Below are 13,112 nucleotides of genomic sequence, written 5' to 3'. Positions count from 1 at the left end.
TAGGAACAAATGGTAGTGCAGGACCCATGCAAGAGCCTGGCCAGGATGGTTTCAAAAAGTGGCTATGTGATCTAATCAGAGATGGTTTAAGAGATTGGGGATAGGTAAGCAGAATACTTTAAGGAGGTATGGGAAGTGGGAACTATAATATAGTCTTTGGTGCAGCTACACTTTACACCTGAATCCCAGATAAACAGTTAAATATGAACTGAACCTTAATTAAATACATATACATGAACTGTTTGCCCTGCCAAAGGATCTGTAATTGTGTTTAGCTAGTCTTGGGATCCAGGTATTCCTGCCAGAAGCACAACACTAATGAGGTCACCAGTCTGCACTCTGTTCCTATAGGCATGCTCAAACTGTTGATTTACAACACTAAGCAAAGGAGTATGAACCCTTATTGACTTAAAATACTCTTCTCTTCTGAATCTGTGCAGCTGTGCATAGGATTACCAGAGGCTGATATCAGGATAGATTTATTATGGAAAATTAAATGTAAAAATACATGCAATGATTTTTTTAAATGTATGTATAATTGGATGAAACTATATTCTTTTATATATGCCTGGAGTCCAGATGTGCATTTATGTTGTGCTTTTATTGTGGAGCTCAGACATATTTCTATATTATTTCTTGCTGCTGGATGTTAGACAAGTGCTGCTATTATATCCTTTATTCAGAAAGCAGAAAACGTATTACTCAGCTCTATGGAGGTGAAAACTGCAAACTCAAAACAATACAACTGCAAAAACATGACCCCAGGAGGAGAAGCGGGGCATGACTAAATATAACGCATTAGATCATTTTAAACAACTGCATGGATAAATCTTGATAAAGGAGAAAACACCAACTACAGGCTGTACTGTTTGTAGTCATTCATACCAGACTGGTAGACTTGCATAGTTTGGTGCCACATTGAGTTTCAGGCAGATCTCACGATTTCACAGTTTAGCAAGAGTATGAATTTATGCACAAAATTTTGTGCATAACCCATAATGCACTGCAAAACCCTTGTCCCTGGCTATAGGGGACCCTAATAGCCAGTAATCTAAAAGAAAGGGCAAGCCAACACCCTCACTATAAGGCTTCATTCACACTTGAGCATTTTGTAACTCAAAGCTCAAATCTCGAAGCTCCAAAAACGCTCAAAAAAATCAATTGTTCTCTATGGTGCCTGTTCGCGCGATCAGTTGTAAACAGGCACCATAGAGAACAATTGATTTTTTAAGTTTGAGGTTTTTTTGGAGCTTCGCGCTTCAAGCTACAAAACACTCATGTGTGAATACAGCCTAAAAGGAGAGCTCCCAGCAGCCATGTTATTAGTGTTGGAGCTGATTTTGAGGAAAGCTAACAAATCTGTGCAGAGAGAGATATATTTTGCTATACGAGGCTATAAGATGCTATACTGTGCTATACTGGGCTATGCAGTGCTATATTGTAGACTGCAGTGTTGTGAGCTAAGTACCCTTGTATACCTCCTCTTTTCACAGTTCCATAAACTCAACTGTTTTATGCGTCTTTTTTTGGAATGAGGGGGAGAAATCCTGTGTTGCTAGGGCATTTTTTTAGTTTGGTGTATGCAGTATACACTTGTTGCTGAACAGTTGTTGGAGCTGCCCTTCAAATGCAGCATGCCACCACATTGCTGTCGGGTATTTAGCGTGCATCAAAAGCTCAATAAATTCACCTTCCTATCCCCATAATTTCAGTAACAACTAGGTTTTCTATTCCCCCCCCCCAAAAAGTACTAGATTTTGAGACAGGCCTAAAATGAGAGGCGGTGGTGTTGCACATGGAGGTAGTAGAGGACGAGCAGGTGGTGCAGGACATAGTGATGGCAGAGAAGCAAAACTGGAGGCAATGAAAATGTGCCTTTTTTTCCAATACAGTCACAGCACACCAGAAGATATCTGAATGACTGACAAAACCTTCTACACCTACATCCTTCAAGAGCACAGCAGTCAACTGTTTGCCAACATTACAAAAGGTGTCTTCTTCCTCCTCTCTGAAGCTGTCTGTGAACACTGTGCTGCTCCAAAACACAACATACAGCTTTAGCACGCCCCCTAAACTTGTAATTTACAGGATTTGTATATTTTCAATGTAGCCAAGCATGAAAAGACCCTCTCACTTCTGTAGGTTAATGTATTTTTTCATATTTTGCCATTGGTACATGTCTCCCATGCATCATGTCTTTGTAGTTTTGGAAAAACCCATGCAAAAACAAAGAGAATATGACTGTTTAAACACATTTTACCTACTACTTTTTCTTTACATTGTTTTTTAAAAATAATGCATGCAGTAATTTAGAGGGCAGATGAAAGTTATAGTTTAGTATGACACTTGTGATAATTAAATAGTACATATTTATAGCAATCTATACATCAGATTTGGAAGAGGGAAAGGAACATTTGTTTCCAAAAGAGGAAAAATAGAGACAGTCCCTCCAATCAAGGGACAATTGGTGGAAGCTGTACCCCAGACTTCCTCTGCTATCATAGGTGCTGAACACTGATCTGGTACTGGTTGGGCAGTTGAAAATGCAGTTGTTAGTGCTGGCTTCTGTACAGTTCAAACCACTATAGGATAACTTAAGCTGTCCATTTGAATTAAAAATAGAAACAGCTATTTTCAACTACAATAGGTAAGAAAACAACATAAATTAAAATGATTGTTTTTGTAAGGAGGTAAATATAGAATGTCATGCAAATCACTCATTGCTATAGTATTTGCATCTAATTGTTGCAGCATGTATTTAATGTGACATGACTTGACTATGGGAATTGCAGATCTTCAGTAAAGTAACAGTGTGATCTTTGCACCCATTATGAGTTCAAACAACCCAACTAGCCTAGAAAATACACTATTAGCATAAACATGATGTTAACTTATGTAAATGTCATCTTACATGCCCTAACAGAGCTGGGTCAATGGGAGTTTCCATGCAGAACGGAATAAGTGGTCCTTAGTGAAATGCATTCTTGAAAAAAGATAATAGAAAAGACAGAGAACGAGTCCTTTTCTGAGCTCTAAAACGACAACCCAAACTCGGTCACCAAATACTGACAATTATTCTACAAAAAGCACAAATTACTAGTAGAGCACTATTAACAACGAAGGAAAATGGATCTAAACATTCTCATGTAAGTACATACAGTATTCAATTTCTTGCTGTAATAAAAAGTGACTACAAGTGCTGAAAACAACACTTTATTGAAATAAGAGGCTGGTGCCCAGTCCCATTACCAAACACAAGGACTTGGTCATATAATCTACTTCAGCGGTCTTGTGTTACAGTCTCCTGCCTCAACAGTGATCACAACCTATAAAATAGGCTATAACTCCAGTGGGCAGTGTATCCCTACTTCACTCTCTTTAAGGCCTCATGCATACAGGATGCTTTGCTATCTCTCCTAGATGTCTTTTCCACTGGCAACAGCAATTTGGCAGAAAAAACACTTGACATCTGTAAACACGTGTAACATATTTAGGCTCTTTAAGGCGTGCCAAGCGCTTAGGAGTTAATTCATTTTATTGGCCAGAATAATCATTTATTCTGGCCATTGAAATTAATTAATGCTCTAGCGCTATATATGCTTAGCATTAACACACGTTTAGATATGTTTACACGCTCTTGGATGCGCTGGCAGTGTTTTTTTCTGTCTCTAAATGCCCCTGCCTCTAAACTCCTATGAATTCATGGACACATAGGGTAACATGCAGGGGTGTTTGGAAGCAGAGAAAAAAAAATAGCCAGATGTTCTAAAAGCAGTGGAAAGAAAGGCCAGTGTGCATGAGGCCTAAAAGCTATGGCCTCAAGGAGAACCTTCAGCATCGTAAACTTCTTGGTGTGTCAGACTCCTGTTTCCCCTGCTGCACTTGTGGTTTCAGCTGCTGGCCCCTATGTCACCATTCTGTCCTGTAGCGATGTAGGGGATGGTAGGTTGTAACCACAGAGTGCAGCAGGGGACCAGGAATTTAGTTTAGCAACTTTATTAGAATTTTTTTTCAAGTGACGAAGTCACTTTTAGGCACTTAAAAATGAATATCATATGGACATTGTTTTAAAATTAAGAAATATTGAAATAATTAAAGGGAAAGTTCAAGTGTGAACAAACATCTGTACATGAAGTAAAACAGGGGATGTTCCAATTGCATTCTGTGAAAAGAGCTTATTTTCCCTGTAACAGAATAGCTGACCTAAGACATGCTGAGGAGTAGTGACCACAAAAGTCATGATTTGCTTCATTTATGTAAGGATTGTAATCATAAAACTAATATGGTGCCCATAAATATGACATTATGGTTAGATATAGAGGAGATCATGGCGCAAAACCAATGATTCACTGTGGACTTGTGCGGGAGGGGCACCTGATGTATACCAAGTCCATCCAACTGTTGTATGACTGTGGCCAACAGACAGTTACACCTCCATGGCAAGCCTTTTGGTAGAGAGAGGAAGTGGTCTCCAAATGGCATGTGAAGAAAAGTCAGAGGAAGGCACCTCTAAGTGTAAACTGTCATAACATTCATTAAAACAAAGGTAAATTGCACTCACATAAAAGGGGTGAAAGGAGCATGCCCAATGCAAGCGAGTGTGCGCATGCTCCGAAACGCGTTGCATAATTTCTGGTGATGTCACCACGCCGCGCACCGTGGTCCACGTAAGCTCCAACTGAGTTCCAGCCCTCAGTTTTGGTTCCCTCATAGCCTCCAGTTGGCCAGGGAGCCAGGAGGGCGACGGCTATACATCTAGCAGCAGTGACAGAATACTATTCACCAATTACGGACTTACAGATTAATCTTTATTCACCCCCTTTCATGTGAGTGCAATTTACCTTTGTTTTAATAAATTTTATGACAGTTTACACTTAGAGGCACCTTCCTCTGTATTTTCTTCACGTGGCATGACGACTGCCTGTTATTTGTGGGTGATATCAGTCCATTTTTTTCAGTGTTTCTGTTTACGGTATCACTGGCCAATCCCAAAGTCTGAGGGTGATTGTATGTACATGCCCGAATGCCTCATAGATCTAAGGTCCCCATAGTGTTTTCTACTTAATCCATTGAGTTTGGAAACTGTAATGGCAATATAGTATGTCAGAAGTTTAGATATAGATAGTGAATAACTGGAGTATAACTGTATCAAAATAGTTACCCAAATGAAATCATCATTTACATAATCTGATTACCATGTTTTAATGCACAGTTTTGCTATTCTGCAACTAGCCTTTTAATGACTGATCAATGTGTACCTATACAGTATGAAATAATATATATATATATATATATATATATATATATATTTAAGGTAGGGAGATGGCCACCACACAATTGAACCACTTTAGGACCACCCTATCCCAGTTGTATTGCTACAGGGCAGCCCTCCTGTGCAAAATCACATATATACATGATTTTGCACTTCCACTATAGGAGGCGCACTCAGAGCAAAAGCCGATCTGCGAGTACCGGAGAACAGATGTTCGCCGACACCTGCCGATCATTCGACAGGGACAAAGAACAGAGCACTGTCTAAGTAAACAAGGCAGAGCTCTGTTCTGACATGTGGGAAGTGAAATATTGTGCATCCCTGTGAAGCTGGGAAAACTATCTTTCACTTCCCATAGTACCAGTGCGACCTGGTGTACACAAATCATATAGCTAGGCACACTACCCTTTGATTGCCCTAGATGCTAAACCCTTCCCAACCATTACAATTAGTACAGTGATCAGTACATATTTTTAGCACTGATCACTGTATTAGTGTCACTGGTGCCCTCAAAGTGTCAGTGTAAAAATGTCTGCCACAATATCACAGTCCCGCAATAAGGTGCTGATCACCCTCATTGCTAGTATAAAAAAAGAATAAATTCCAGTATATATACTGCCATTTGTAGATACTATAACTTTTGCGCAAACTAATCACTATATGCTTATTGGGATTTTTTACCACAAATATGTAGAAAAATACATTTTGGCCTAAATTTATGAAGAAATTAGATTTTTTAATTTTTTTTATTGGATAGGATTTATAGCAGAAAATAAAAAAAATATGTTTTTTTTTTAAATTTCAAAATCTTTTTTTGTTTATAGTGCAAAAAGTAAAAAACGCAGAGGTGATCAAATACCACCAAAAGATTGCTTTATTTGTGGGGAAAAAAGGACATAGATTTCATTATGTACAGCGTTGCATGACCGCGCAATTGTCAAAGTAATGCATCGCCGTATCACAAGGGGGGGGGGTCAATCTGCTGGAGGTCAAGTGGTTAACAAGGAAGACAGCCAGGGAGCAGTCCATATGAAGTATGCACAACAATAATGCATTAATAGGTGCTTTTCACAAGATTGAGCAATAGAGATAACATTCAAAAGTGTAGTTTCATTCTGATTTGAAAAAAATTACATTGTATATAAAAATATACACAGAAATGTAACTTGATTCTGTGGTGTCACCCTTCACAAATGAAATAAAAATAAAGCAGAACAGAGTTTACTCCTAGGGGAGATTTCATGGCAAACTGTTGCAACCATAAAATGAATTATAACATTTGTTAGGATGCTGAAATTACAGCAAGCTCAGCCATTTTAGAGCACTGCTGTGTTCATTGAGTTAGTACTTAATCCTTTGTGTTTTACCTATGTTTAATGAAATTGCCAGAGCACAAATGTTTTTCCAGCTTGAACACAGACCCAGGTTCAAACTGAGAAATGCTTTCAACATACAGTATATATGAACATACATTAATACAAATGTAGACAGAAAACTAAATTCCAAGTCACTTTTTCTCCCATGTGTTGTATTTCCTTGATATCTATCTATCTATCTATCTATCTATCTATCTATCTATCTATCTATCTATCTATCTATGTATATACACACAAATAGATGATGATAGGTGTCCCGGGTGTGTTTAAAAACAGACAGACAAATGAATGCAAATAATAACTGTATATCTGTCTGTGTGAAAGCTGAATATAAAAGGTAACCGTGAATTAACTATTGTTAATCACATTTTTGGTATTAGTTAGTGTCATCAGTTATCATTACAATACCATCCAAGTATACAGGCGGGAACCCAATAGCTAGAAGGTTGTGGTTATGTAAAGGCCCATTGCTGGTGGATGCCAATATTCCCTGCTTGAGGACAAGTTAGATTCTTCAAGGTTGGTGTGTGTGTGTGGTGATTAAATAGGCTTTCTGTTTACAAAGGGCACCCAATGCTGACACGGCACCATCATGAGCCTAAAAACAGTATGGACTTTGGAGGAGGAGGAGGAGGAGTTGACCAGGAATTGGCAGCACAGTGGCTAAATGGTTAGCACTTCCACCTGGCAGTACTAGGATCGCTGGTTCAAATTCCGACCACGGCACCACCTGCCTGGAGTTTGCATGTTCTCCCTGTGCCTGCGTGGGTTTCCTCTGGGTACTCTGCTTTCCTCCCACTCTCCAAAGACATGCTGGTAGCTTAATTGGCTCCTGTCTAAATTGGCCCTAATATGTGTATGTATGGATGTGAGTTAGGGACTTTAGACTGTACACTCCTTAAGGGTTAGGGACTGATGTGAATGTACAATATATATGTAAAGCGCTGCGTAAATTGACGGCGCTACATATGTACCTGAAATAAATAAAAGACCTTCCATTATAGGAATTAAGGTTATTGGCCTGTGGAAATCCACTTACTACCTTGGCAAGGTTTCCTACATTACAGTACAATACAGTACATCCAGGAAAGGACAAGGCAAAAAGAGCCATTTGGACTAGGATTACATTTTTCTTTTTTTTAAGGTGAAGAACAGGAGATGGGGGTGTTTCAAAACTAACATTCATATTCATTGCATATGTTCTTTTTCACTTTTACTGAGCATGGGTGAATGGTACAAGGCCCCTTTAACATTTAACAGGTGTGACAGCAACTTAGAGGTCAACTACTTACTTGGATATTTATGAATATTTACTGACCACAAATTAGCCTCAACTTTGAATTCAAAGGTTCAGTTCACTCTTTTGGTTAGCTAATTAATAGGCTTTTCATGATTGCTAGTTATAATATACAGTCAGGTCCATAAATATTGGGACATCGACAACTTTTAACATTTTTGGCTCTATACAAAACCACAATGGATTTGAAATGAAACGAACAAGATGTGCTTTAACTTCTGACTGTCAGCTTTAATTTGAAGGTATTTACATTCAAATCAGGTGAACGGTGTAGGAACTACAACAGTTTGCATATGTGCCTCCCACTTGTTAAGGGACCAAAAGTAATGGGACAGAATAATAATCATAAATCAAACTTTCACTTTTTAATACTTGGTTGCAAATCATTTGCAGTCAATTACAGCCTGAAGTCTGCAACGCATAGACATCACCAGACGCTGGGTTTCATCCCTGGTGATTCTCTGCCAGGCCTCTACTGCAACTGTCTTCAGTTCCTGCTTGTTCTTTGGGCATTTTCCCTTCAGTTTTGTCTTCAGCAAGTGAAATGCATGCTCAGTCGGATTCAGGTCAGGTGATTAACTTGGCCATTGCATAACATTCCACTTCTTTCCCTTAAAAAACTCTTTGGTTGCTTTTGCGGTATGCTTTGGGTCATTGTCCATCTGCACTGTGAAGCGGCGTCCAATGAGTTGTGAAGCATTTGGCTGAATATGAGCAGATAATATTGCCCGAAACACTTCACAATTCATCCTGCTGCTTTTGTCAGCAGTCACATCATCAATAAATACAAGAGAACCAGTTTCATTGGCAGCCATACATGTCCACGCCATGACACTAACACCACCATGCTTCACTGATGAGGTGGTATGCTTAGGATCATGAGCAGTTCCTTTCCTTCTCCATAATCTTCTCTTCCCATCACTCTGGTACAAGTTGATCTTGGTCTCATCTGTCCATAGGATGTTGTTCCAGAACTGTGAAGGCTTTTTTAGATGTCGTTTGGCAAACTCTAATCTGGCCTTCCCGTTTTTGAGGCTCACCAATGGTTTACATCTTGTGGTGAACCCTCTGTATTGACTCTGGTGAAGTCTTCTCTTGATTGTTGACTTTGACACACATACACCTACCTTCTGGAGAGTGTTCTTGTTCTGGCCAACTGTTGTGAAGGGTGTTTTCTTCACCAGGGAAAGAATTCTTCGGTCATCCACCACAGTTGTTTCCGTGCTCTTCCGGGTCTTTTTGTGTTGCTGAGCTCACCGGTGCGTTCCTTCTTTTTAAGTATGTTCCAGACAGTCGTTTTGGCCACGCCTAATGTTTTTGCTATTTCTCTGATGGGTTTTGTTTTTTCAGCCTAATGATGGCTTGCTTCACTGATAGTGAAAGCTCTTTAGATCTCATCTTGAGAGTTGACAGCAACAGATTCCAAATGCAAATAGCACACTTGAAATGAACTCTGGACCTTTTATCTGCTCATTGTAATTGGGATAGTGAGGGAATAACACACACCTGGCCATGGAACAGCTGAGAAGCCAATTGTCCCATTACTTTTGGTCCCTTAACAAGTGGGAGGCACATATGCAAACTGTTGTAATTCCTACACCCTTCACCTGATTTGGATGTAAATACCCTCAAATTAAAACTGACAGTCAGCATTTAAAGCACATCTTGTTCGTTTCATTTCAAATCCATTGTGGTGGTGTATAGAGCCAAAAATGTTAGAATTGTGTCGATGTCCCAATATTTATGGACCTGACTGTAGCCTTTGCTGCCTAGTTTTTTCATTGTTCCCTGAATAAGACAATGGAGTTGATTTATGAAAGGCAAAAAGATTGCACTTTGAAAGTGCAGTTACACTCATTTACCGCAGAGCTTAATGAATGTAGTGAAGCTCTGCTGACCTCCATCATCCAATCATGTGCAAGAAAAAATTCTGTTTTTTTTATTTTCCTTGCACCTGATTGAATATTCTTTACAAAGTGAAACTTCAACACACTCACTAAGCTCTGGGGAAAAAGAGTGCCACTGCATTTGTAAAGCGCACAACATATTTGCCTTTAGTAAATCAACCCCAAAATGTCACTTTGCATTGTAAGCACCACCCCCTTTCTCCAAAACGCTCCCACTTTCTTTGACATGCTGCAATGCAAATGGACATATTGCCAATGTGTACATATAAGGCAAGTCTAAAACTCGTATTGAAAAAAAGGTTGAAAGATCATGTGCACTAAACTTGTACACTAAATTTCTTGCTAATATTCATACAAAAGACAGATAGATTGCAATAAGAATGCATAAAGCACTTTACTGCACATACATATAAATACAGCCCTATAGAACAAATAGTCATATTTTACCTTTATAAAAATAGTGGATGGGAAAATAAGGCAAAGAAAGAATAACATTTTATAACATAGTCAGAAAGAAAGCACTACTTGCATCTTAAGCGTTTTTCCAGGAATGCTGAGCAAGACCTACTTTCTCATAGTATTTGATCTCGTAGTCCAGAATGACCCCATTAGGATAGTCTGGTTCTTGCCACGAGAGAGCAATGCTGCTTTGAGATGCCCAGTCTTTCCTCACCATGCCAATTAGTGAAGGAGCTGAGGATGGAAAAAGGAAAACAATAGTGAAAATGTCGGTATAACGTAATTCAGACACTTTTTTAATGTTAGGTTCATTTGTTAGCAGTCGTTAAATTAAAACCAATTTCAAGCCAATAATGTCTCTCCTACGCTTTCTAAAATCACTTTCCCCCTTTCCCATGTGGGTCCTGATGCTTGAAGCCATGACATCATATATTGCTTCATCAAGGAGAGAGAGAAGTTTTACAGTTTCATACATTATGAAAGTTTGATATTTTTCCCTTAAACTGTTAATGCATAATGCAAAATGCTTCAACACTGGGTGAAAAAGCTACATTTGGGTTTTAAAGCTGAACTCAAAGGAAAAAAAAACATTTTCCTTGCAGTAGGTCCCTTTCACACTGCAAGGGTTAACATCTCATTCCAGCAGGCTTCCTCTTCTTCATATAACTGGTCCCCAGAATCACTGATCACAGCTCTCTGACGTCATGACGTCTCTGACGTCATGACGTCATGACGTCTCTGACGAAAAAAAAACATTTTCCTTGCAGTAGGTCCCTTTCACACTGCAAGGGTTAACATCTCATTCCAGCAGGCTTCCTCTTCTTCATATAACTGGTCCCCAGAGTCACTGATCACAGCTCTCTCACGTCATCCCATACAATGCAGGGTGAGCAGAGGGCCCATCAACATTCAGAATATCTGACAGTGTGCTCTGCCTGCTAAGGAAGCAAGGAATAAGGTAAGCATATCACCTTATTCATCATCCCCATGTAAAACAAGCAGTTAACCCTTACAGGAGAGTGAGGGACCCACTGCATGGGTAAATCTATTTTTTCCCCTGGAGTTTAGCTTTAGGATCATTTTAGCTTTGTACCTTTCAGAAGCAGGGGCAAGTGACATAGACTTAAAGCAAACCTGTTTGCTTCTTATTTAAAGCAAAGCAACAGGTCTGCTTTAATCCCCCAACTACTCCACCATACACTTAAAGTGGTTGTAAAGGAAGAAGCTTTTTTACCTTAATGCATTCTCTGCATTAAGGTAAAATAACATTCTGTGAATAGCTCCTTCCCAACCCTCCCTACTTACCCAACCTTGATCCATTGCTGTGCCTGAAAGCTGCAGAGCTTAGAGGTAAGACTTTGTAGGACCAGTCCCACTGATAGAGGGACCCTGCTGAAGTGAGGAACAAGGTAACTGTTACACTATATTTATGAACTCCTGCACCTAATGAGAATTTAACTCTTGCAGTGCTGGGGGGCTTCACTGCCAGGGTAGATTTGTTGTTGTGCCGGAGTTTACATTTCTTATACTCCCCTGTTGTACAGTTTAGCACCAGGAGAAAAACACAATGCCCCTTACTTTTGAGTACAGAGGAGTATACCATGTGACCAATCATTTCTGTCTTATGGGGGAGTCCACAGCCTTGTGTAAATTATTATTGCAGTGAATTGTAGCTTTTACAGAGGACTATGATTTTCTCCCAGTAATAAAAATAAATGATAGGGAGCAAAAGAAAATGTACAGTATGTGTATTTGCCTCTGGGAGGGCTAAATTATTATTATTATACAGTATTTATAAAGCACCAATAGTTCACTCAGTGCTGTACATTACAAAGGGGGACAGAACATGTGACAGAACAATACCAATACAATGCAAAACATTAGGGGATCGAGGGCCCTGCTCTTTCAAGCTTAGAATCTGAGGGATTAAAGTGAACCTCTTGCTTTACCCTACTTAGGCAATGCACAGGATTTGACTTTAACACCATTTCCTGGCAGGATCACCCTTACTCTTCAGTGTACAATAGATAGGGCAATTTTAAATAAATACACTCTTACTATGAAACTTTTTTAAACAAACCATATAAAATCTTTTAATCTGCCTGCAATGCCTTCAGCACCATGGACAGCACAGGATATAACACATGTCACATTGGAGTGTAAAAAATAATTTTGCTTGCAGTTGTGCAGATTTTGCATATACTGTATACAATACACACTGCTCACAAAAATTAAAGGAACACTTTGAAAACAGATCAGATCCCAATGGGGAAAATATGCTGATATCTATACTGATATAGACTGGGTAATGTGTTAGGAACTTAAGGATGCCCCATCGTTTGATGGAAATGAAAATGATGAAACTACAGAGGACTGAATTCAAAGACACTACAAAAATCAAAGTGAAAACGTGATGCAGCAGGCTAGTCCATTTTGCTGAAATTTCATTGCAGAAACTCAAAATGGTACTCAGTAGTTTGTATAGTCCCAACATGCTTGTATGCATGCCTGACCATTCAATGGTATCAATTCCTTCATCCTCCAGGAACTGCCTGCATACTCTCGCCACATAAGGCCGGGCATTGTTGTGCACCAGGAGGAACCCAGAACCCACTGCACCAGTATAGGGTCTGACAATGGGTCCAAAGATTTCATCCCAATACATAATGGCAGACAGGGTTCCATTGTCTAGCCTGTAGAGGTCTGTGCGTTCCTCCATGGATATGCCTCCCCAGACCATCAATGACCCACCACCAAAATGGTCATGTTGAATGATGTTATAGGCAGCATAATGTTCTCCA

General features: G+C 39.4%; 1 protein-coding gene across 2 annotated transcripts in view; it reads right to left on the bottom strand.

Annotated features, from left to right (window-relative positions):
• EPHA6 (EPH receptor A6) overlaps positions 1-13,112 on the bottom strand; it is a 1,004,780-nt gene that overhangs the window by 321,457 nt on the left and 670,211 nt on the right. For both annotated transcript variants that reach the window (XM_089682939.1, XM_089682940.1), the window contains exon 6: positions 10,421-10,545. In XM_089682939.1, coding sequence (XP_089539065.1) covers positions 10,421-10,545 — 125 coding nt within the window. The remainder of the gene's footprint in view (positions 1-10,420; positions 10,546-13,112) is intronic.

Source organism: Staurois parvus, unplaced genomic scaffold (assembly GCF_062004578.1).
Source record: "Staurois parvus isolate SC_StPar_1 unplaced genomic scaffold, SC_StPar_1.0 ptg000299l, whole genome shotgun sequence".
NCBI lineage: Eukaryota > Metazoa > Chordata > Amphibia > Anura > Ranidae > Staurois > Staurois parvus.
This window is presented reverse-complemented; position numbering and strand designations above follow the sequence as displayed.